The sequence below is a fragment of the Saccopteryx leptura genome, chromosome X (assembly GCF_036850995.1).
Source record: "Saccopteryx leptura isolate mSacLep1 chromosome X, mSacLep1_pri_phased_curated, whole genome shotgun sequence".
NCBI classification, from domain to species: domain Eukaryota; kingdom Metazoa; phylum Chordata; class Mammalia; order Chiroptera; family Emballonuridae; genus Saccopteryx; species Saccopteryx leptura.
Genome location: NC_089516.1, coordinates 12,725,684 through 12,752,250, shown reverse-complemented (window position 1 = coordinate 12,752,250; position 26,567 = coordinate 12,725,684). Strand labels below are relative to the sequence as shown.

The window sequence follows — 26,567 nt, the reverse complement described above, 5'->3', positions numbered from 1 at the left end:
TTTCAGTTTTAATATTGTAAGATCCTACTAAAAGGTAAGGATATATGTGTTAATAATTTTTAATGTCCCAGAAAACATGTCATTTTACCATTTTTGCTTTTTTATTAGTTTAATGGCCTTATGTCCATTTTGTGGTTGATAATTTAATATTTTACATAGCATCACAGGTATAGAATCCATGCTCATTATCCTTTAATCATAGTCTTACTGTTCCTGTAAATTTCTTTTTCTGTGTTTATTGAACCTTACATATTTTACGATGTAGGTAACCATCCAAAAGTAAGAGAGCTTCCCCCTCATACTTGCTCTGCCATTATTAGCAAGCTAGAAGAGGCCGTATAGCTTTAGAATTACATGCCATATGACGACAAAGAGAAAATACCAGTTTCAGGTTGTGCACGGGTCTCATCAGGCTCTATAGTTGAAGACTAGTTTAAGAGCCTTGATTTTTTTTTTGTCAAGGATGTCCCTAATGGAACTCACCCAATGGCAGAATGCCATTGTTGTCAACTTATTAATACCAGTGTGTCAAGTGTGGTGTATTTTCTTCGTCTTACTGACATCATTTCATGTGTGATATTGTTACTTTTTATGTTTGTGGTTCTATGTACCTTTGGGGGGATCTTCGATGCAAGTAAAACTATATGAAAAACTCATATATGAAAAAATCGAGCTCAGATGATATACCTGACAGTTCTCTTCAAGTCTGTATTTCTTTTGTTTTCTTTCAATAGGAATATATAGACATCATCACTGAAGTTTAATCGGAAATTGTTACAAATGGAAGCAACACTACAGGATGACATTTGAGAACATCTGTCGGGAATTAGAATTGGCACTAAAGCACTAATACTGTAACTTTCTTGGTAAAAATCACTATTTTTCTGTAGTGTTTAGCGTAGAAACAATGCTGCAATGTTTCTACACTTACTTGCTTTTGAAATACAGTATTCAACTGAAAGTTCTATTGACTGTACTTTCTTTTGTTGCAAAAAGTCTCAAAAGGGCATTTGTTGAATTTTTCTCTGAGCGTGGTTTCATAGGGAGCTTAACTGAGTTATATTCAAATTTTCATATGTTGAAAAAGTTTTGCTTATGTAACAAAACAAAAGTGTCTGAAAGAACTTTAAACAGTGGCCTTATAGTAGCAAATTTTATACCAGATTTACCTTTTTCTGATGACATTTTATCTTATAACCTGAAGTTTTCATAAGTTTCTGAAGTTCAAGGCCTATAGAATTCATACATTTCATTTAATAATAGAAAAAGGTGAGAGAAAAGGTGCTTCAAAATATGCTGTTGGGTACAAGTGCACTGAAGTTTTAGAACTTGGTTCATGCCGTTTTTTCCACAACTATTTTCTCTTTTCCAGTTTTAAAATACTATTGTTGAAAATATGTGAAGATTTTGTCATCTCTCTTCCGTCTTTCCCTCAGGGCAGGCTTGTGCATATCGTATTTTTAAAGGCTTTTAAAAAATTTGGCAAAGTCATATTTGGAAATTGTACTTTACTACTACAGCATCACACATTTTGCAAGCACATTTAAAAATGTTTATTTTAAGTTTAGTTGTATTAAATATCTATGTATAAGAGAATTGATAGCATTATAAGTGATATTTTAGACTTTAATATCTTCTTTATTTATGTTTTCTGTGTTCTGCTTAAGAGTATATATATATTCCCAATTAACTTTTTGTGAACTGTTTATTAGTAATAAAATATTGTTGCTTGTTATACTTGAAGACTTCACTTGCCGGTTTGTGAGAACATTATTTTACTTGATTCTATGAGAATTACAGCCCTAGGTAGGACCTGTTGATATTTATTCTGCACTTACAATTAAAATCTGGTAAGAACTTAATTTTTCATGACCAGATTGTGAAAAATCTTCCTACAAACATTTCATTTTTTTACATATCTTTAAAAGATAGAGCAGCCATTTCCTTAATGAGTCAGCAATAAGAGGGGTGAGAACACTTGCTACATTACCATCCGGTAATTCCACTAGAGTAAGAAGGAAACGCATGCATACAGCAGTATAGCAACTTTATATTTTGTTAAGTTTTCATAACATCTGCCTTAAATTTAGAAAGGATTTATTTCACCTCTTCCTATATCCTGGGGAATAGTTATGAGCCTCAAATATTTAACCATTTAGTTAACACATTTATTGCACAGATTCTGTGCTAAAATCACAACAGTGAATAAGAGAAAAGGGCACACGGGGGCAGCCTTTGTGGCACTAACAGTCTGACAGGGGAAACGGATGGTGAGCATAGAAATGTAACTTGGTAAATGACATTGATTCTCTAGGTCTGTTTTTATTCATTGTAGCACTTCAAGATAAGATGGTCAATTCAGTAGTAATCATTCCACACCTGATTTTCATTTTAGTCATATTTGGATATACTTTTGGCACTGTCTCAAAATGCAAAACATATTGTTTGCAAAATACCTATTTGTAGCATGGGTTTATTCAGAAAACGAGTACATAAGATCTAAAGCCTAAAAGGGAAGTCTTACTTTATAATTTAGAGTATAAAATAAGGACAAGGACCTTGTCTGTCTTGTTTACCATAGTATCAGCAGCTCCCTGCATCCTACTAGACACATTAAATATTAGTTGAATGAATGATTAATGAGTAGACTATGTTTATTAGGAACTAAATATCTAATTTTCTTCTGGAGGTTGAACAAAAGGTTATCCGTAGCACTTTTTATTAACTGGAAATAATTGAGCTCACTAATGCACAAGATGTGAGAAAGTTTTTGTAAATTTGTAAAGAACTTTTCATTGATTTTTAGAGAGAGAGAGAGAGAAACATTGATTTGTTCCGCTTATTTATGCACTCATTGGTTGATTGACCAGGGATTGAACTCACAACCAGGGTGTGTCAGGTTGATGCTCTAACCAACTGAGCTACCTGGCCAGGTCTTAGACATTGTTTTGAGCCTGGCCTGTGGTGGCACCGTAGATAAAGTGTCGACCTAGAATGCTGAGGTCACTGGTTTGAAACCCTGGGCTTGCCCGGTCAAGGTACATATTGGAATTGATGCTGCCTGCTCCTCCCCCTTCTCTCTCTCTCTTCTCCAAAAAATTGAATAAATAAAAATCTTTTAAAAAATTATAAACAAAGTTTTGATAAGTTACATACCATTGCCTTCCCCCTTCCTCGTCTATGTGGTAGACCCTTCCTTGGCACTGGGAGACAAAGATAAGACCCAGTTCCTGCTCTGAGGAACCTCATCAGCTGTTGGGGAAGAGACTCACAGAAATGAAGACCTGCACTATAGAGTGCTAAGTATTATACTGGACACATACACCAAAGGTTGAGAGAAACATTGGTATTTCTGCTTGAGCATCCCATGTCATTTCTTTCTTACTGGTTCCACAAACTTCAAAGGGCACTATTCTCTTGGTGGTTTTGCTAGTTTTAAAGTTTGATGGGTGGGGAAAACTGAGTAAACTGAATGTGGGTTGTGCCTGTATTCTTATAGCTGCATGTAAATCTATATTTATCTCCATATAAATTTCAATTTAAGAATCCATAATCTTATCACACAGAAAACTACTATAAATATTTTGGGGGATACTTTGCTATTGGAAAAAAACTTATAGTTACATTATAATAATTTATGTAGATACATAATAGCACATTTTACCCAATGACTCCTACATTTTTCAGTAGTTTTCATTTTTTAGAAAAAGGGTAGAGATATTTCCAGGTACAAGCAGGAGCAGTAAAGCTTGCTCAGAAATTCTCTTTCTCCATTAAATAGCCAACTTAGGCCCTGGCCGGTTGGCTCAGCGGTAGAGCGTCGGCCTGGCATGCGGGGGACCTGGGTTCGATTCCCGGCCAGGGCACATAGGAGAAGCGCCCATTTGCTTCTCCACCCCCCCTCCTTCCTCTCTGTCTCTCTCTTCCCCTCCTGCAGCCAAGGCTCCATTGGAGCAAAGATGGCCTGGGCACTGGGGATGGCTCCTTGGCCTCTGCCCCAGGCGCTAGAGTAGCTCTGGTTGCGGCAGAGCGACGCCCCGGAGGGGCAGAGCATTGCCCCCTGGTGGGCGTGCCGGGTGGATCCCGGTCGGGCGCATGCAGGAGTCTGTCTGACTGTCTCTCCCCGTTTCCAGCTTCAGAAAAATACAAAAAAAAAAAAAGTAAAAATAGCGAACTTAATACACAGCAGCTACAGGTTCACCAGCAGCAATGAAACAGTGGTAAGAAGAGAAGAGGCGAATGTTACTGGTGTGGTTGGTACAAGGCCTTCCCTACCCCCATGCTATGGCGCACTGAGTAAGGAAACACCATCTTGGTGAGGATGGGCCCCAGTATGACACAGGGTCTGATGGGTGAAAAGCCTTGGGAAGATGAAGTCTTTGCTATGGGCTCAGAATCTCAGTCAAGGGGGGGGGGGGGGGGGCGGAGATTACCTGGGAGGAGGCACTGCCTGGGTCAGGTCACAGTGCCACCTGTGGATGCCAAAGCCCGAAGGGTAAGGTACACTTCTGACTGGGTCCCATCAACCCCTGTTCTGGACATTTGGGAACTTGGAGAAAGGGGATCAGGTTTTCCAAAAAACTTATAGTAAAAGGAATGGTTTGCAGCTCTGAGGCCATGAAAATATAGAACTAAGATTTTAAAACTGAGGAATTATAGTTGTAGAATAGAATATAAGTGTGATTAATCTTGACAAAGAAAAATTAACACATTGATCAATTGGTACATAAGAGAGGAAAAGTGTAGAATGAAATGCAAATGTAATTAATCTCAACAAAGAAAAATCCATGTACACTGATTAATTGACACATGAGGGAGGGAGAGTGGAATGAAGATGAAGAGCAAACAGCCTCATCTTTCATTACCAAGTATTGTGTCAAATTTTAAAGTCTAAGTTTGTATTATATGATATAGGGAAAGTCCTAGTGACCAGCCTTAACTTTTCAGTCTCTTTCTTGACTTTGCACAGTGATTCTCAAAGTAGGGTTCCCCGGCCAGTAGCATCAGCATCAGGACCACCTGCAAGTTTGTTAAAAGTGGATTCTTGGCCCTGGCCGGTTGGCTCAGCGGTAGAGCGTCGGCCTGGCATGCGGGGGACCCGGGTTCGATTCCCGGCCAGGGCACATAGGAGAAGCGCCCATTTGCTTCTCCACTCCCACCCCCTTCTTCCTCTCTGTCTCTCTCTTCCCCTCCTGCAGCTGAGGCTCCATTGGAGCAAAGATGGCCCGGGCGCTGGGGATGGCTCCTTGGCCTCTGCCCCAGGCGCTAGAGTGGCTCTGGTGGCGGCAGAGCGACGCCCCGGAGGGGCAGAGCATTGCCCCCTGGTGGGCAGAGCGTCGCCCCTGGTGGGCGTGCCAGGTGGATCCCGGTCGGGCTCATGCGGGAGTCTGTCTGACTGTCTCTCCCCGTTTCCAGCTTCAGAAAAATACAAAAAAAAAAAAAAAAAAGTGGATTCTTGGCCCCACCCCAGACCTACTGAGTCAGAAACTGGGGTGGGGCCCAGCAGTCTGTTTTAATGAGCCCTCTAGGGCAGGGGTCGGAAACCTATGGCTTGCGAACCAGATATGGCTCTTTTGATGGCTGCATCTGGCTTGCAGACAAATCTTTAATAAAAAAATAATAACGTTTAAAATATAAAACATTCTCACGTATTACAATCCATTTCCTACCGCTCATGTTCATGGTTGCAGGTGGCTGGAGCCAATCACAGCTGTCTTCCAGGACAACACCAAATTTTTATTGGATAATGCGTAACGTACATGGGTTGTTGTATGGCTCTCATGGAATTACATTTTAAAATATGTGGCGTTCATGGCTCAGCCAAAAAGGTTCCCAACCCCTGATGTAGGGGATTTGGGTGCACACTCCCGTGTGAGCGCTGTTGGTTTACGTGGCTCTTATAGGAATCAACAGCCCCTCTGGTGAAGAGACATTTATTCCAAGTTTAGCAGCCCCTTCAGTTTCATTACTAATCTTTTCCTTTAGTATTCAAATAAAATTAAAACTTTTAAAAATATTTTATTGATTGATTTTACAAAGAGGAGAGAGGGTGGAAGAGGGAGCAAGAAGTATCAGCTTATAGTTGCTTCACTTGAGTTGTTTATTGCTTTCTTCTCGTATGCGCCTTGACAGGGCAAGCTGAGAGTTTCGAACTGGCAACCTCAGCATTCCAGGTCGATGCTTTATGTACTGCGCCACCACAGGCCAGATGAAATTAAAATTTTTAGAAATTAAAAGTATAGTGGTTCCCACCATCAATCCTGTCTGTACATTGAAATCCTGCTATTAACACTGGTGATTTTTTAAGTGGTGGGAGTGTGAGTGACTTATTTTCTGTATCAGTGGAACATAATGAATGTTGTATTATTTTTATACGATAAAGTCATTCTTTTAAAAAATGTGATAAGGATATTTCATCCTAGTCATTGTATATCTGTTACTATAGTAAAATCCATGTAAACAAGTTTACCTCCAAGGGCTGCCTACTTCATTTTAGTCCAGAGGGGTTTCACACTCCCTGCCATTCCCTCTCCCATGGTGTAAAATGGGTCACCTTACTAAAGCGTGTGCTGTGTTGACTTTTTAATAAAAACTGTTGATTTATAATATTTAATATAATTACCTATACTTTAAATTCATTTGACTGCTGTTCTTTTTAAAAAGAAAAAAATTTTTCTCTGACTTTATCTTATAAAAACGATACCCACCCTGGCCGGTTGGCTCAGCGGTAGAGCGTCGGCCTAGCGTGCGGAGGACCCGGGTTCGATTCCCGGCCAGGGCACACAGGAGAAGCGCCCATTTGCTTCTCCACCCCTCCGCCGCGCTTTCCTCTCTGTCTCTCTCTTCCCCTCCCGCAGCCGAGGCTCCATTGGAGCAAAGATGGCCCGGGCGCTGGGGATGGCTCTGTGGCCTCTGCCTCAGGCGCTAGAGTGGCTCTGGTCGCAATATGGCGATGCCCAGGATGGGCAGAGCATCGCCCCTGGTGGGCGTGCCGGGTGGATCCCGGTCGGGCGCATGTGGGAGTCTGTCTGACTGTCTCTCCCCGTTTCCAGCTTCAGAAAAATGAAAAAAAAAAAAAAAAACAAAAAAAAAAAACGATACCCAAGATTGGCATTGCCGTGTCATATGGTAGTTCTATGTTTAGCTTGTTTATCTGGGATAGTCCTTGTTTCTTTCTTTTTTTTTTTTTGCGTTTTTCTCAAGCTGGAAACGGGGAGAGACAGTCAGACAGACTCCCGCATGCGCCCGACCGGGATCCACCCGGCATGCCCACCAGGGGTGATGCTCTGCCCACCAGGGGGCGATGCTCTGCCCCTCCAGGGTGTTGCTCTGCCACGACCAGAGCCACTCTAGCGCCTGGGGCAGAGGTCAAGGAGCCATCCCCAGCGCCCGGGCCATCTTTGCTCCAATGGAGCCTTGGCTGCGGGAGGAGAAGAGAGAGACAGAGAGGAAGGAGGGGGGGGTGGAGAAACAAATGGGCGCTTCTCCTATGTGCCCTGGCCGGGAATTGAACCCGGGTCCCCCACACGCCAGGCCGACGCTCTACCGCTGAGCCAACCAGCCAGGGCTCCTTGTTTCTTAATAAGCCTGTAATGATATAAACTCTCTTCTTACTGCCTTTGTTGCACCCCAGAAGTTTTGATATGTTGTGCTGTTATTCTCATTTGTCTGTATATATCTTTTGACCTGTGCTTTTATTTCTTTGACCTACTCATTTTTTAGATGTTGTTTAATTTTCACATTTTTGTGAGTTTCTTTACTGGCTGAATTCTGCAGCTGAATTCTGATTTCAAAGCCTTATGGTCAGAGAATATGCTTGGTATAATTTCAATCTTCTTGAATTTGTTGAGGTTAGTATTGTGGCCCAACATACAGTCTGTCCTTGAGATATATAGTCTGATGTACTGGGATGAAATATTCTGTAAATGTCTATTATATCCACTTGGTCTAGCAGGGGTCTCAAACTCGCGGCCCGCGGAACAATTTTGTGCGGCCCGCAGACTAATCCACGAAGTTCAAAATATTTTGGATAAAATTAAGTAAGCCTAGGGGCTTACTTGTATTTGCCGAACGTCTGTGATCTTGCTCTGCGGCCCACATGCTGAGTTGAGTTTGAGACCCCTGGTCTAGTGTGTCATTTAAGGCCAATATTTCTTTATTGATTTTCTGTTTGGATGATCTATCTAAAGCAGGGGTTCTCAAACTATGGCCTGCAGGCTGCATGCGGCCCCCTGAGGCCATTTATCCGGCCCCTCCGCACTTCCGGAAGAGGCACCTCTTTCATTGGTCAGTGAGAGGAGCACATTGACCATCTCATTAGCCAAAAGCAGGCCCTTAGTTCCCATTGAAATATTGTTGATTTAAATTTACTTGTTCTTTATTTTAAATATTATATTTGTTCCTGTTTTGTTTTTTTACTTTAAAATAAGATATGTGCAGTGTGCATAGGGATTTGTTCATAGTTTTTTTTTTTTTATAGTCCGGCCCTCCAACGGTCTGAGGGACAGTGAACTGGCCCCCTGTGTAAAAAGTTTGGGGACTCCTGATCTAAAGTCATCAATGGTGTATTGAGATCTCCAACTATGGTTGCGTTTTTGTCTGTTTCTTTTTGTTTTGTTTTGTTAGAAGATGTCTTATATATTTTGGTTCTCCCTGATTTGGTGCATATGTGTTAGGAAGTGTTATGTCTTCTTCTTTTTTTTTTTTTTTTGTATTTTTCTGAAGCTGGAAACGGGGAGAGACAGACTCCCGCATGCGCCCGACCGGGATCCACCCGGCACGCCCACCAAGGGCGACACTCTGCCCCTCCGGGGCGTCGCTCTGCTGAGACCAGAGCCACTCTAGCGCCTGGGGCAGAGGCCAAGGAGCCATCCCCAGCACCCGGGCCATCTTTGATCCAATGGAGCCTTGGCTGCGGGAGGGGAAGAGAGAGACAGAGAGGAAGGAGGGGGGGTGGAGAAGCAAATGGGCGCTTCTCCTATGTGCCCTGGCCGGGAATCGAACCCGGGTCCCCCGCACGCCAGGCCGACGCTCTACCACTGAGCCAACTGGCCAGGGCCTTTGTCTTGTTGATATAATGTCCCCTTATCATTATGAAATGTCCATCTTTGTCTCTTGTTACTTTTCTTGTCTTGAAGTCAGCGTTGTCAGATAGTATGGCCACACGTGCTTTTCTTTAGGTATTATTTGCTTGGAAAATTGTTTTCCAACTTTTCACTTTGAGTCTACTTTTGTCCTTGCAGCTTAGGTGTGTCTCCTGAAGGCAGCATACCGTTGGGTTTTGCTTTTGAATCAGTCTGCTACTCTGTGCCTCTTTATTGGTGAGTTCGGTCTATTTAAATTTAGGGTCATTTTTGACACTTCAGAATTTCCAATAGCTCTTTTATGTTTTGTTTACTGGTAACTCTCCTTTGGTTCTTTTTCTGTGTTTCTGTCAGTTATTTTTGTTTGGTGATATTCCATACTTCTTTCCTCTGTTTTCTCTTTTTTAAACTATGTGTTTCAATATTGGATTTTTTGTAGGTGGTTACCATTAGGTCATTAAGAGAAAAATGTTCATATGTACAAGGGTCCTTTGTCTTATGAGTGCTTCTGCACTCCATCATACTTTGCTGCTGCAGATCTTTATCCTCTCCCCTTTTATGTCATTGTTGTCACAGATTATCCTCGGGTTTTTTTGTTTTTGTTGTTTTTTTTTTACAGGGACAGAGAGAGTGTCAGAGAGAGGGATAGACGGGGACAGACAGACAGGAACAGAGAGATGAGAAGCATCAATCATTAGTTTTTCATTGCGCATTGCAACACCTTAGTTGTTCATTGATTGCTTTCTCATATGTGTCTTGACCGTGGGCCTTCAGCAGACCGAGTAACCCCTTGCTGGAGCCAGCGACCTTGGGCTCAAGCTGGTGAGCTTTTGCTCAAACCAGATGAGCCCTCACTCAAGCTGGCAACCTCGGGGGTCTCAAACCTGGGTCTTCCGCATCCCAGTCTGATGCTCTATCCACTGCGCCACCGCCCAGTCAGGCGATTATCCTTGTTTTTATTGGAGCTCCTTGTTGGAGCTTTTACTTGTAGTTTTGCTTTGTTTTATTCTTTGTATCTTGTGGAATAACCACCTTGGGTATTCCCTGCAGTAGGGGTTTTCTGGTGATAAATTCCCTCAGCTTCTGTATGTCTGGAAAAGTTTTTATTTCTCCTTCATATTTGAAAGACAATTTTGATGGATATAGTGTTTTTGGCTGGTAACTCCTCTCTCTCAGTACTTTGAATGTTGGGTCCACTCTCTTCTGGCTTGTAGAGTTTCTGATGAGAAGTCTAATGATAACCTGATGGGCTTTCCTTTATATGTTAAGTTCTTCTTTGCCCTGGCTGCCTTGAGAATTCTTTCTTTGTTATTGATTTTTGACATTTTTATTACAATGTGCCTTGGAGAAGGCCTGTTTGGATTGAGGTAACTCGGCATTCTGTCTGCTTCTTGGATTTGAGGATCTAACTCTTTCCATAGGCTTGGGAAGTTCTCATCAATTATTTGTTTGAATAGGCTATCTGTTCCCTTCTCCATCTCTTCTTCTTCTGATATACCCATTATTCTTATATTGCTCTTTCTGATGAAGTCAGTTCTCATAGAGCTCTCTCTCTTTTTATTTTTTGTTCTTTCTCTTCTTCCTTCTGTATCATCTCTAGTTGCCTGTCTTTGATATCACTGATTATCTCCTCTATCTGGCCTGTCCTATAAACTAAGCTAGATAGTTCATTTTTCAATTCATATATTGAGTTCTTCATCTCTGTTTTTAAAGTTTCATTCTCCTTGGTGAAGTACTCATTTTTTTCTGAGCTCCTTAAGTTGCCTGTCAGTGTTTTCTTGTATCTTGTTGAGTATTTTCAGAACTTCAATTTTGTATTTTCTATCATTTATCTCCAAGATATCCATGTGATTGAGATTGCTTTCTGGAAATTTTTTATTTTCTTTTTGAACTGTGTCTCTTTCTTGGATAGTTTTTTTGCTTTGATGGCACTTGAGAGTGGTATTATTAAGAAATCAAACTGAAAAGAACAACAAGAAATAAAAATGAAAATAACTAAATAATTTTAAATTAATTAAAAAACAATAAAAAATAAAAAGAGAAAAACCACAAAAAACAAAGAACAGAAAGCAAAAAACAATAATCAAAAATAAAACAATAAGAACAAAAAGAACCCAGAAAGAACCCAAATAGGAAAAGGGGAGTTCATTCTATTATTTTCCAATAGGTGGCACTGTATTACAAGCATTAGCTCTGTAAAATGCCAGGCTGATCTCCACTGAGAAGCTGCTGTCGTAATGATGGGTGAGGCTTGCTATGAGATTTAAACTTCTAACAATGTGATCTCATGTCTCCAGGTGCTCCTCCCTCTGTCTCAACAGACTAGAGGCCCAGACACAGAGCACCTCTGTTCTTCAGGGGAGAGAGTAGCCCTGTAGAACTAGCTGTGGGATAAGTCTCTGCCACTCTCCGTACTGTGAGGAGAGGGAGGCGGGATCTGGGGGGCTGGGGGCCTCACTTTAGTTTTCTCTTTCTCTGTGCCAAGTGCATGCTGCAGGCAGACTGCGGGAACACTGGCCAGGACCCCCCACCCCCCGCTTGGGTTCAGTATCTTTCCATCTGCCCCCCAATCTCTCGGCTCCTCCCAGCAGAAGAAGACCCAGTTACTCCAGGTCTCTCTCCTCTCCAGAGCCTCACTGTGAGTGCTTCTTATCCTTCACCCTCCATTTTTACCTGTCCCACCTTCAGTGGATTCAATGTGCGAATCTTTTAGGCACACCTGTGTGCCCAGCTGGGATTCCTTTACTGCATTGTTCAATTTGTTGAAATTTAAAAGGGAGAGATCAAGGGTATCTCTGCACACACCACCATTACTCTGACATCATTTGTGAACTGTTTTTAACCTCTGAAAGATTTAGTATTTTCTCTGATACTCTAAAATTTATCAACAATGGATCTTATATTCATTGTGGTGGGCCCCTTCCATCTGGAGACTTAGGTCCTTCCACCCTATGTTCATTAATGTTTAAAAAACATTATCTCCACCCCTGACCTGTCTTCCCAGGCTCTACACACATTTCCATTTGTCATGTAGGCATTTCCATCTGAATGCCCTACAACCAGCTCAAACTCATCCTGTTTGAAATTGAACTGAACCCCAGAAGTGTTCTGTTGATGATCTCAGTTAAAAAACTCCCTAATTCACAGAAAGACTCAGAATCCAGGCAGTCCTATCAGATTGTGCTTTTTCCAATTTTTTGAAAAATCTGTTCCTTGGATGGTCTCAGCTGTCACTTGATCTCACCTTTATCCTATCTGCTCTTTGTAAATATCCAATGTGGTATGCAGGGCAGGTGGCAGGTACCATTGTCACCCATTGCTATATCACCAGAGGCTCCCTGAGGTTGTGACTTTCCCAATGTTATGTAGTTAATAAGTGGTGGAACTGGCAGCCGAGCCTTCAGATTCAGACTCATCTGTTCCGACTATAAGAATGGCAGCTTTGTATTCTAAGCACTTTCACTCTCTGTCAGGCAGTGTTCTAGCACTCTCCATGTATTATTTCATCTTCCTAGAAACCCTATGAAGTAGGTAGTATTATTGTCTCCATTATATAGATGAGGAAACTGAGGCACAGATGAGGTAAGTATCTTGCTGAAGGTCACCAGCTAATAAGTGCCAGAGCTGGGATTCAGACCCAGGCAGGGTTTCTTCCTTAAAGTCAGGCTTATTACAGTATAATTTATAGAGAGAGGAATTCATGCTTTTAGGCATACAGTCCAGTAAGTTTTTTTGTTTGTTTGTTTTTTACAGAGACAGAGTCAGAGAGAGGGATAGATAGGAACAGACAGACAGACAGGAAGGGAGAGAGATAAGCATCAATCATCAGTTTTTCGTTGCGACATCTTAGTTCATTGATTGCTTTCTCATATGTGTCTTGACTGGGGGGCCACAGCAGACTAAATAACCCCTCGCTCCAGCCAGTGACCTTGGGTCCAAGTTGGTGAGCTTTTTGCTCAAACCAGATGAGCCCGCGCTCAAGCTGGCGACCTCGGGGTCTCGAACCTGAGTCCTCCACATCCCAGTTCGACGCTCCATCCACTGCGCCACCGCCTGGTCAGGCCCAGTAAGTTTTGATAAACCTATATACTCATATAACTACAGTCATAGTCAAAATATTCTTATTGCCCCTTTCCAGAATGCCACGGAAAGGGAATGATACAGTATGTAATCTATGTCTGGCTTGTTTCACTTAACAAGATTTGTCTGTGTTGTAGCACATATCTCACGATTTCATCCCTTTTTATTGCTAAAGTAGTCTGTTGTTTGGATGTACCATACTTATTCATTCACTACTTGATAGATATTGGTTGCTTCTACCTTTTGGCAGTTATGATTAAAGTACAAGTCTTTATGTAGGCATATCTTTTTATTTCAGTTGTGTAGATGCCAAGAAGTTAGACTGCCAGGTCATATGGTAAGCATATGTTTAACTGTAAGAAATGACCCAACTGTCTTCCTAAGTCACTATCATTTCACACTCTCACTGGCAATGTATGAGAGTCCCAGTGGCCCCATGTGTGCACCAGCTTCAGTTACTTTGTTTATAGCCAGTCTAGCAGTTGTGAAGGGCCACCTCATTGCGGTCTAAATGTGCATTTCCCTAACTGGACTAGTGATGTTGAGCATCTTTTCCTGTGCTTATTTGCCTACACTCTTACCCTCTCTACTGACTCCCAGCAGAGTGCACCAAACCACTTGAAGACCAGACCCCTGGATGTCCTCTGCTCTCCTGCCTTTCTCCATGTGCACACATTCTTTCCAGTGTCTGTGCTTTCAAATGCCCTTTCCCTGTATCTGTCTGGTCAACTGTGTCATACCTGACCCTGAGTATTCACATTGGTAGCTTTCCCAGCCAAGCCTCGCTGGGTTATCTGCCTCTGCTCTGGGCTCCCAGAAGAACTAAACACACCCCTGCTTGAGCCCTTATGCACACTAAATGGGGCCCGCCACCTACTTCTCCCTTCCATCTACCTGCATGCCTCACAGGCAGACGTAGCTCAGAAAATTCTTGTTGAATCGCTTCAAGACCTTCATATTAGCCAAAACCTTGCAGTGGCTTCTTGGTACCTACAGGAAAAAAAATTCCAATGCTTGGTCTATGAAATTCTTGGAAAGAAAGGCAAGAAGGTGGGCTGCTTTTCAGATTTTCTACTTACCCTATCTTACCTCCCAGGAGCCCTGTTTCACGGTGTCCTGAAAGTGAGGGGATGGGGCGTGAAGGCATCCTTCAGACTCCGGGCGCCTGCTCAGGGCCCGGTGCCAGGCGGTGAGCTGTCTCACTGGCCACCCTCGGTGGGCTTACTCCTGACTGTATCATTCCCTCCCCGGCCGCTTCCCTCCTGGCCACCAGTCCAAGCTCTCCCTATTTCCAGGTGGGCATTTCTGCCGAAGAAATCAGTGAAAAGCTACACTCAGACACATGTACTGCCCCCTCCCAGGTTCCTTCAACACCGTTCACCCCCACTCCTTGTGGGTAACCCACTGCTGGCTTCCCCTGCCTGTGTTTCTCTTTAGATGTTAGGGAGGTTCTGATATTTTGAAACTGAAAAATGCTGTAATCAGTAATCACGTGCAACTTATTTTCATCTTGTTGGAGGCGAATCTGCAGGTAAATTCCGGGAGATGAGTTTGCTGGACTGATGGGTGAACTGTGTCCTGCGTATCTTTCGTTTCCGCCGGCTCTTTCCCCAGGCCTTGTGCGGGTCTGCATTGCATTTCTCCCGGCAGGGCGGGAGACTGCCCGTTTCCCTACAGCCTGGCTGGACAAGTGTATTGGGCAAGCTTTTGGATTTTTTGCCAGTCTGATTCAAGAAAAATGGTAGCTCAATGTTGTTCTAATTCGCATTTTAACCATAGACATTTTAAGTTTAAATGTTAGAAAAAAAGTCCTGGTTACAGATAAGATTGTCAGCTATTGAAACATTTTATAGACTCTCAACTTAGTATTCCCTAGAAAACTCTCCGTAAATAGTTTCCATCCTAGGAAAAATTTCGCACACACCCCACCAAAATGGACAGGATGACTTCGGAGCCCTTCTACCTGTCTTTTTCACTCTGCATTTTGGTCTCTTCCCGCTCATCATTCAGCTGGTACGGACTCTTCTAAAGCTTTCTTGCCCCACCTAATGGGCAAGGAGGGGAACTGAGCTGCCTTTTCCGAATGCTGCCTGGAAATCAGTTGAGATTCTGCGCCCAGGAGGTTCTGCCTCACAGACCTTAGCACAAACCGAGTTTCTAAACAAAACAAGATGCGGAGATTTATAGTCATGGCCTCAACTCACTTCTAGAGCATGTAGAGAGCTAAACCATCTTTTAGAGAGTGTTAATTAATCAGGGTAGTTGACATCTTTTCTTAGCTGTGCTAGTTGCTACATGTGTAATCTTTGGTGACAGCTGTTGCGATAGTTAGTCTCTAGGGTCTCAGATGCTTATTTTTAAGTTATTTATCTTTTCAAATGGAAATAATTTTTTTTTCATTTATAAGAGTAATGCATGCCTGATCGTGGGGAGTGTTCTAGAAATTATGGAAAGCGTGAAGAAGAAAATTAAAATGGCCTGTACTTTTTTTTTTTCTTTTCATTTTTCTGAAGCTGGAAACAGGGAGAGACAGTCAGACAGACTCCTGCATGCGCCCAACCGGGATCCACCCGGCACGCCCACCATGGGGCGACGCTCTGCCCACCAGGGGGCGATGCTCTGCCCATCCTGGGCGTTGCCATGTTGCGATCAGAGCCACTCTAGCGCCTGAGGCAGAGGCCACAGAGCCATCCCCAGCGCCCGGGCCATCTTTGCTCCAATGGAGCCTTGGCTGCGGGGGGGGGGGGGGGGGGGGGGGGGGGTTGGGAGGGGAAGAGAGAGACAGAGAGCAAAGCGCAGCTGAGGGGTGGAGAAGCAAATGGGCGCTTCTCCTTTGTGCCCTGGCCGGGAATCGAACCCGGGTCCTCCGCACGCTAGGCCGACGCTCTACCACTGAGCCAACCGGCCAGGGCCCTGTACTTTTTAATACTCAGGGGTAACCATAGTTCTGGGCTTTAGGCACATATATACCCACTGTGTGCGCGCGCGCACACACACATACACACTTTCCTACTCTCTGTCTATCCCTCTTTCCGTCTGTCTCTGTCTCTCCTTCGCTATCTCTATATATGTATACATAGATGTACATATACAAAATGCTTACATTTTTCTGCACGGTAGACATACCTTTTTTAAAAAAATGTATTATTAGTGAACTTACCATTTTGTATTTTGCTTCTGTCACTTAATATACAGTGAACATCTTTTCACTCATCATAAAGCTCTATAGCATAATAGTTAATCGCTACATAGTAGTTTTTTATAGCTATATCTTAAACCTTTCTATCATGAACACGTAATTGTGTATAATTTCTTAGCATCATAAACAATGTCCATGCACACAGATTTTTGTACACATGACTAATTCTATTAGCATTAATTCCTAGAAATAGAATTATTGGGTCAAAGAGTGCATGTTTTAAAAAGTATTTCTATTAAAGTAATACAGATACATTAGAGTAAAGCCAAATAATACCAGTCCACCAAAGAAGTTCATATCCTAATAATCCCTTACCTTAACTGGTAAAAGGAATTTTGCAGATGTAACTAAGTTAATGATCTTGAGTTATGGAGATGATCCTGGATTATCCAGGTGGGCCCAGTGTAATCACCCTTATTCGGGGAACTGGGAGAGAGTCCCAGAGGAGATAGGATGGAAGGCGAGTTCAGAATGATGTGATCACTGCCTGGAAAAGAGCCAGGAGCCCAGGGCGCTACAGCCTCTAATCTCTAGAAGCTGGAGAGGGCAAGGAACAGATCCTCCCTTGGGGCCTCTGGGGGGAAGTTCAGCCCTGCCACTATCTTGACTTCGGCCCATTGGGACCTCTGGGGGGAAGTTCAGCCCTGCCACCATCTTGACTTCGGCCCAGCGAGACCCATTTCCGAGTTCTGATCTCCAGAACTGTAAGAAAATAAATCTGTGTGGTTTTAAGCCACTCAGCTTATGGTACTTGGTTAGAGCGGTGGTAGGAAACTGATACACTCAGAGTGTAAACAGTTGTCCTAAGGAAGGCTTATCCCCTCTGCGGTAGTCCCTGCTCTACCCCTTTGTATTTCAGTTCCACTCTCAGGGGTTGCCACTTTCAACTCTTATACCTGTTACTTCTGGATTTTACTTCCCTATATCTAAATAATCTGCCTATACTGCTAGTTCTTGATTTATTGCTTTAAGGCACTATCTAATGAGATCTTAGACGAGGATTTAGCTCTCCTCTCCTGCATTACTCTTCCTAACTTCCAACCCCAAAGTCTCCCAATATATTATTGTCACATGTTAGTTAATAAATATTAGTTGCTTTATATTACATGACCACATAAATATTGTTTTTGATTAACTACATAGGTTTTACTACAGATTGTTTCCTTTTTTACAAGTTATTGTTCTTCATAATGTTAATAAATGCCCTGATTTTCTTATTTGATTAATTTTAATGTACTTATTCAAATCCTCTGCATCAGTTTCCTAGTGCTGCTATGAGGCCAGAAGTGCAAAGTGGGTCTTACTGGGCTAACATCAAGGTGTTGCTAGGGCTGTGTTCCTTCTGAAAGCTCTAGTGGAGAATCCATTTCCTTGCCATTTGCAGCTCTGAGAGGTTGTCTGCATTCCTTGGCTCATGGCCTCTTCCATCTTCCAAGCTAGTAATGGCTGGTCACATCTGTCTTATGCTGCACCATTCTGACACTGACTCTTTTTCTGCCTTCCTATTCTATATTTAAGGACCTTTGTGATTATAGGACTACCTGGATAAAGTAGGATAATCTCCTCGTCCTAAATTTGGCTGATTAGCAACCTCAATTCCATCTGCAGCCTTAATCCCACATTCCCTCTAACCTAGCATATTCACAGGTTCTGGAGATTAGGGGTTAGACATGTTTAGGGGGGTATTATTCTGCCTACCATATACTCCACCAAATCTGCCAAAGCTTACTGATAACAGCCACATACTCAGTTAAATCACACCTCCCTCCCAGAACGCTCTATGCTATTATATTTATTTTCTTTTTTTTTTTTTTTCTTTTTCCGAAGCTGGAAACGGGGAGAGAGAGTCAGACAGACTCCCGCATGTGCCCGACCGGGATCCACCCGGCACGCCCACCAGGGGCGACGCTCTGCCCACCAGGGGGCGATGCTCTGCCCCTCTGGGGCGTCGCTTTTTGCCGCGACCAGAGCCACTCTAGCGCCTGGGGCAGAAGCCAAGGAGCCATCCCCAGCGCCCGGGCCATCCTTACTCCTATGGAGCCTTGGCTGCGGGAGGGGAAGAGAGAGACAGAGAGGAAGGAGGGGGTGGGGGTGGAGAAGCAAATGGGCGCTTCTCCTATGTGCCCTGGCCGGGAATCGAACCCGGGTCTCCCGCACGCCAGGCCAACGCTCTACCACTGAGCCAACCGGCCAGGGCCTATGCTATTATATTTAAAGTGAACTGATTACCCTCTGGTCCTGCTCTCCAGAGGTATCCAGGAATTTCTCTCTCACTACTCTGTTGTATGGTATCCTTTGTTTCCTGAATCTGCCGCTTTCTTCATGCGCTTCTTTCTTTTGCTGGAGTACATCCTCCTGATATTTTTGAAGAAAGTACATAAAAGGTATGCAGTTGGGGGCCTTCTATGTCTGGAGACGTCATTCTTCCAGCTTCATAGTTGATGGATGGTTTGGTTTAGTGTAGAATTCTGTATTGATTTTTAGAGAGGGAGGCAGAGAGAGAAAGTGTGTGTAGGGGGAAAGCAGGAAGCATCAACTTGTAGTAGTTGCTTCTTTTATGTGTTTTGACTGAGCAATCCCAGGGTTTTGAACCAGTGATCTCAGCATTCCAGGTCGATGCTTTATCCCCTGTGCAACCACAGGTCAGACAAGTGTAGAATTCTAGGTTGAGGATCATTTACTCTCAAAATTTTGAAGGTATTGCTCCATTATCTTTCACTTTTTAGAGACCTTGTTGAGACGTCTGATGCTATTCTGGTTCCCAGTTCTTTATTATGCACCTTGCTTGTTTTCTCTGGAAGCTTTAGGATTTATCACTGGTGTTCTGAAGTTCATAATCATATGCCTTGTTGTGAGCCTTTTCCCATTCATTGTCCCAGACACTTGGTGGGCCCTTTCCATGTGGAGATAGACAATTTTCCTTCAGTTTAGGGACATTTTCCTGTATTGTTAATTTAATTTGATAATTCCAATCCTTCCATTTCTTTGTTTACATTTTTCCTGGGCTGCTTATAAGTTGAATATTGGACTTTCTGGAATGATTCTCTATATTTTCTATCCTTTCTACTCTATTTTTCCATCTAATTGCCTTTTATTCTTACCTCCAGGGAGATGACAACTCTTTTATTCAGTTCTTAAAATTTTGGCTGTCATATTTAAAATTTCCAAGAGCTTTCTTGTCTTTTGATTATAACAACTTCACCTCCTCTCCCTCTTTCTATTTTTATCCTCTCTTTGTTTCATGGACACAATATCTTCTAATGTCCTCAGAATCTTTTAGTTGATGATGAAGTCTTCTTCTGTTCCCTATATACTATTTTTTATTAATGCTTTTTGTTTTTGTTTCTTTTTTTCTCAGATTCTTTTTTTATTGTGGTAAAAACACATAACATTAAACTTACCATCTTAACCATTGTTCAGTGTATACAGTTCAGTAGTGTTAAGTATATTTACATTTTTGTGCTACAGATCTTGAGAACTGTTACATCTTTTTTTTTTCTTTTTGACAGAGACAGAGTCAGAGAGAGGGACAGATAGGGACAGAGAGACAGGAAGGGAGAGAGATGAGAAGCATCAATTCTTTGTTGCGGTACCTTAGTTGTTCAGTGATTGCTTTCTCATATGTATCTTGACAGCAGGGGGGAGGCGCTATAGCAGTGTGTGTGACCCCTTGCTCAAGCCAGCGACCATGGGCTTCAAGCCAGTGACCTTTGAGCTCAAGCCAGTGACCATTGGGTCATGTCTATGACCCCATGCTCAAGGTACTGACCCCGTGCTCAAGCCAGATGAGCCCACGCTCAAGTTGGCAACCTCAGGGTTTCAAACCTGGGTCCTCCACATCCCCTTCGCGTCCCAGTCCAATGTTCTATCCACTGCGCCACAACCTGGTCAGGCTAGAACTGTTATATCTTGTAAAACTGAAATTCTATACCCATTACACACTAATCCTCTCCCCCCTGCCCTTGGAAACAACCTTTCTACTTTCTGTCTCTATGAATTGGAATAGTTTAGATACTTCATATGAGTGGAATCATACAATCAGAGAAGCTGACACTAAATATCTTGGCCCAAAGCTCCAAAACTGGCATAGAAGCTGCAGCAACTGTTAAGAATCTCTGAGAGTGTTCTACCAATCACCACAGTATAGAGCTCGAAAGTTTAATGGGAAGCCACTTACGAATCTCATCTGCCCACGTGCCTCCACGGAACTAGTATACAGCTTCAGTTTCTCCCCCATCCGCATCTGGGATCTTACCTCTAGGACCCTTTGGTTTTTCTGGAGAAAGAACCCGCCATCCCCTGCCTGTGGCAGGAAAGGCAGACAGGGGGATGGTCAGGCTTGGTCACCAGGCACCTGAGGACTGGATCCTCTTGGGTGTAACGTCTGGTGGAACAGGATAAGGAGGGGAGCGGGACCAGCCATTGGGTGTATAGTTAGCAATACTGCTCTCTGATTGCAGCTCTGAGCCTTGCCTGACTTTTGCTCAGCCAAGCTGCTCGTTTCCTGGGTTCACTGCTGACTTCGGTTTGGTGGCTTCCTGTTGAGCCTGTTGCTCCTTCCGGCTCCTGTTTGAACCCCAACAGCACCTTGAAATGTGTAGTCCTGTGTTGTTTCCGCTCTTGTTCTCCTTGTCCTTGTGGGTGAATTGCCTCTTATTCCTTTATTACCATTTTACTGGGATTTGACAGGGAGAGATGCTAACCCAAGTATCCAGTGAGCTAGGATTTGCCAGAGTACATATATCTAAAGACTTTGCTACAAATGGCAACTTTTCCTGTTATTAAAATTATGCTGGTTAAAGAAAATCTGGAACAGTGCTAGACACTATCCTAAGCACTTTGCAAGTCTTAACCCATTATAGCCTTACTCCAGCCCATTTCCCAGATGAGGACCGTGAAGCCCAGAGAGGTTTAGAAACCTTCCAGGAGTACATGCCAGCTAGCAGTGGGTGAAGCCTGAACTGTTCATCTCCGGGCCAGTGACTGTTCCCCCATCCTCTGCTGGCTCAGCAAACAGAAGGGGCTGGATCAGCTATAGCCACATGACTCCTAGATGACCCTTGAACGGTCCAGGGGTCCCCAAACTTTTTACACAGGGGGCCAGTTCACTGTCCCTCAGACCATTGGAGGGCTGCCAAATACAGTGGTCCTCTCACTGACCACCAATGAAAGAGGTGCCCCTTCCAGAAGTGCAGTAGGGGCTGGATAAATGGCCTCAGGGGGCCGCATTGCGGCCCGCGGGCCGTAGTTTGGGGATGCCTGCTTAACCTTTTGGAATGTTTGCTTTCAAAGTTTTAAATGTACTTTATAAATTAAGAGGCAACTGTAAATACAAAGAATGTGTAAATATGCATTCGGGGTTTTATCACTCACTGTTAATGTCAAGACCATTTTATATGTATACAAATTTCACACCCAGCAAAATATTCACAAGGATCCATTTAAATTTTGTACTAAGGCCATTGAGGAGGAATTCTAAACCATGAAAGAAGCGGGTTGCTTTGTTCAACCTCAAATGACTTCATACTTTCTAATGGAGTCAGGCACAGCTGACTTGACACTCCCAGGGCCTGCCTCTCCCTCCTGCTAAGGCAGGAGTCGGGAAACTTTTTGGCTAAGAGAGCCATGAATGCCACATATTTTAAAATGTAATTCCGTGAGAGCCATACAAATGACCCGTGTACGTTATGCATTATCCAATAAAAATTTGGTGTTGTCCCGGAGGACAGCTGTGATTGGCTCCAGCCACCCGCAACTATGAACATGAGTGGTAGGAAATGAATGGATTGTAATACGTGAGAATGTTTTATATTTTTAACGTTATTATTTTTTTAATTAAAGATGTGTCTGCGAGCCAGATGCAGCCATCAAAAGAGCCACATCTGGCTCGTGAGCCATAGGTTCCTGACCCTGTGCTAAGGGATGTAGGGCAGGCATCCCCAAACTACGGCCCGTGGGCCGCATGTGGCCCCCTGAGGCCACTTACCCGGCCCCCCGCCGCACTTCCGGAAGGGCCACCTCTTTCATTGGTGGTCAGTGAGAGGAGCACTGTATGTGGTGGCCCTCCAATGGTCTGAGGGACAGTGAACTGGCCCCTTGTGTAAAAAGTTTGGGGACCCCTGAGGCATGACATTTAGCCTTTCTGCATTTGAGTCTCCTCGCTGGTAAAATGGGGATAACAACACCTTACACTGCTGGGAGAATTTAAAAGAAGATAAAAGACTATCGCAGGGCTCTGCTCCTCCATAAATGGTACTGATTATTATCTTAATATCATCCTCACTGCCCAGAGGGATTTTCAAAAGATAGGTAAAACACCGTATTTTTATGTAAGATTGAACCCTTTTCCTCCTGTATTTGAGTACGGAGAAAAAGTCAAGTCTAGGCTCTATCTGATAGGCTGGTTGTTTTGTCTATAGTTAGGAGAGGCTCATGCATACTTCAAAACTGAGACAAATAAATTATGAACACATGGCAAAGTTGCCTTTCAAGATTCACCCTCAGTCAGGATGTTTTCTGGGAAGCGGACGGTTGGATGGCCATCATTAGACCTGACACAGGAACAGAACGTCAGGCTGAAGCTCACCAGACTTGTGACCGGAGTTGGCGGAGCGGGCAGGTAGGCGGGAAGGGGACTCATTTCCCCCAAAGGAGCTAAATCTTACTAAAGATGACCAGAGAATTTCTTAAGCATTTTTATCAGGGATTCTCATTTGTCCCCAGAAGGTTATGAAATACATTCTCAAAAAGTTCTGTTCCAGGCAGGTTTAATATTTCACAATAGAATTTATGAGAAAAAGAAAAGGCGGTTTGGGAATTCTCCAAGAAAAGAAGTCCTCCCTCCCCAAGGTTCTGAGTTTCCGTCATAAGAGCACTAAAGAGCAGTTACCAGCTCAAAAAAATTACAATTATAGTATGTGGAAATCATCATACATACGTTTAAAATTGGAGGAATATTCCATCAGAAGTTAACAGTGATTATCAGTTATCTCTGCAATAATTGATGATTGTAAAGTTATGGAAAATTTTCACCTTCTGTACTGTATCTTTAAAGTTTTATTAATTTAAAAAATGAACAGGTATTACTTCTGTAATGATAATAAACACCAAATTGGTTTTACCAATTCAGAAGTGAATGTCACTGGGAGCTCCCTCCCACCTTTTTTTTTTTTCCAGAGTCAGAGAGAGTCAGAGAGAGGGATAGATAGGGACAGACAGACAGGAACGGAGAGAGATGAGAAGCATCAATCATCAGGTTTTTTCATTGCGACACCTTAGTTATTCATTGATTGCTTTCTCATATGTGCCTTGACTGCGGGCCTTCAGCAGACCAAGTAACCCCTTGCTTGAGCCAGCGACCTTGGGTCCAAGCTGGTGAGCTTTTTGCTCAAATCAGATGAGCCTGTGCTCAAGCTGGCGACCTCGGGGTCTCGAACCTGGGTCCTCCACGTCCCAGTCTGACGCTCTATCCATTGCGCCACCGCCTGGTCAGGCCCTCCTACCTTTTTTTATTACTCAGGATCACCCAGGTCATCAGATGACCAAAGCAGTCACCTGGACGCCAGGAAGCTGAGGTAAAACAGTGGTTCTCACACTGGTGGCATCAGAATCCTGTGGAGGGCAGGTTCAGATGCCACCAGGGCACTCACCCCCAGAGCTCCTTATTCAGTTCTGGGGTGAGGTCCACAACATGCATTGCTAACAAGTTCCCATGTGCTGCTGCACCCTGTAAGAACCGCTATGGTCCAGGAAAAAAACAAACAAACAAACAACAACAACAACAAAAAACCTTCAACAAGGGAATCGAAGCCAAACAAGATGAACTTCACTTACTTCCCACTTTCGCCTCTGGCTGGCTTGTAATTATTTTTGAGGAAGGGAACTTGATTTAACTGGCTCTATTTAATAAGAAGCTGTTCTAGAAAAGCAATGCACCCTGTCTTATTAAATGAGAGCCTGGTTCAGAGACTTTTCAATTAAGTCCTGAGGCCTCTGGGGTTTGAGGACCCATCTGGGGTTGGATGTGTGCGCTGGGGCTTTCACCACCTGGGGTGATGTGGCTCATCACCTTCAGCCCAGGCCACCGGATGTGGTTTCTCTGCACCCTGAGGAGGTGACACTGAGGGGGATGGGTAGTGGTTTTGCAATACCCATCCCCTGTTTGGGACGCAGTGTGGGCCTTTTATTGGAGTAGGCGAATACAGGAAACCATCCTCACATGACCCATATCATCCACCAATCACAAATGTATTCATTCTCTTTTTTTTATTGTAGTGAACTATGCATAACATAACATTGACCTTTGTAATCTTTATTAAGTGTACAGTTCAGTGGTGGTACATTCACAGTGTTCCATCCACCTCCAGAACTTTTTCATCTTCCCAAACGGAATCTCTGTACCTATTATCACTCTGAAAATACATAACTGCCTTTGTTCAGATGATGATGCACACGCCATACAGTTCACCCACTGAAAAGTATATAATCCAATAATCCAATAGTTTTTAGTATACAGTGGTACCTTGAGATACGAACAGACCAACAATTTTTTTTTTTTTTAAAGATACGAGCTGCGACTTGGTCAGTATTTTTTGTTCGAGATCCGAGCGAAATTCCAAGATATGAGTCGTGATTCAGGAAGCTGCCACTAGTTGGCGCATTGACGCATGGGTCCAGTATCAAGTTGACTGACTTACGAGCTCGGTTACAGAATGAATTAAATTCATATCTCAAGGTACCACTGTATTCATATTTATGCAACTATCAGTGTGAATTTTAAATTTTAAAACATGTTTGTTACCCCAAAAAGAGACCTGTTTCCATTAACAGTCATTCCAAAGTCCCCCAGCCCCTGATCTACGTTCTATCTCTATAGATTTGCCTGTTCTGAACATTTCATATAAGTGGAATCATATGATGTGTGTCCTTTCATACCTGAGCTTCATGGTTTCAAGGATCATCCATGTTTTATCTTGGATCACTACTTCATTCCCTTCTGTATTCACTCTTTTTTATCCTTTTTTCATTGAGAGGGAGAGAGAGAGAGAGGAGAGGGGAGAGAGAGGAAGCCTGATTTGTTATTATACTCATTTATGTATTCATTGGTTGATTCCTGTATGGCAGGGGTCCCCAAACTTTTTACACAGGGGGCCAGTTCACTGTCCCTCAGACCGTTAGAGGGCCAGACTATAAAAAAACTATGAACAAATCCCTATGTACACTACATATATCTTATTTTAAAGTAAAAAAACAAAATGGGAACAAATACAATATTTAAAATAGAAAACAAGTAAATTTAAATCAACAGACTGACCAGTATTTCAATGGGAACTATGCTCCTCTCACTGACCACCAATGAAAGAGGTGCCCCTTCTGGAAGTGCGGCGGGGGCGGATAAATGGCCTCAGGGGGCCGCACCCGGCCCGGCCCGCAGACCTTAGTTTGGGGACCCCTGCTGCATGGCAAATCGGGATGATCCTCCAACCTAGCTACCCAACCAGGGCTGCATTCACTCTTAATAAGATTAATCTGAATTCATTATCTTCTTTCTACCCCAAATGACTTCCTTCTCCACTTGGTTGATTTCGCCATCTACTAAGCTTCCGAACAAAATACTTCTTTTAGATCTTCCTTTTTTGCTCCCTACCCTCTCCCCAAATCTGCTGTCTCACCAGGTCTGTCAAATGTAGTTCAGAAATGATTCTTGGGTGTGATCTCTCCTCTTTGTCAGTGTCAATGCCATCATATTTCTTGCCTTTAATACCTCAGGCCTGTCTGTGGCCTCCTACTTTGAGGCTCTTCCTCCTCCGGTCTCGCTTCTGTTTAGCTCACCATTTACTTTCCTAAAATCAGTCTGCTCAGAAACCTGTGCTCTTCCCCTTTGCCTGCAGGGTCTCGGTCACACTTGGCTTGGCACAGAGACCACAGAATCACACAAGCCCCCTTGTCACATCATCTGTTCCCCAGACTCTGAGCATTCTCACTTGTTCTTTCCTATGTCTGGAATGCTGAAAAACATCTGTGCATTCTGGAGACCTGGCTCCAATGGGACCCTAATATGTGATAGGGCCTTGGAGCTTAATTTCTCCTGAAAGGTCAGGGGAAAACAGAAGTCACTTTTGCAAGGCAATTTCTACTTTTAAGTCTTCATTACTGATAAGATCAAAAGCCCCCTATCGTTAACCAGCTCTCATTTTTAAAAATTG

At 43.3% G+C, this 26,567-nt stretch overlaps 2 protein-coding genes across 3 annotated transcripts in view; both read left to right on the top strand.

Annotated features, from left to right (window-relative positions):
* The window catches only part of BCLAF3 (BCLAF1 and THRAP3 family member 3), a 73,813-nt gene extending 72,159 nt beyond the window's left edge, over window positions 1-1,654 (top strand). The window contains exons 13-14 of one of the 2 annotated variants that reach the window (XM_066357670.1): window positions 7-34; window positions 735-1,654. In XM_066357670.1, coding sequence (XP_066213767.1) covers window positions 7-12 — 6 coding nt within the window. In that variant the 3' untranslated portion in view covers window positions 13-34; window positions 735-1,654. The remainder of the gene's footprint in view (window positions 1-6; window positions 35-734) is intronic. The other variant, XM_066357669.1, reaches the window with a different exon arrangement.
* The window catches only part of SH3KBP1 (SH3 domain containing kinase binding protein 1), a 442,009-nt gene that overhangs the window by 72,134 nt on the left and 343,308 nt on the right, over window positions 1-26,567 (top strand). The window lies entirely within an intron of this gene.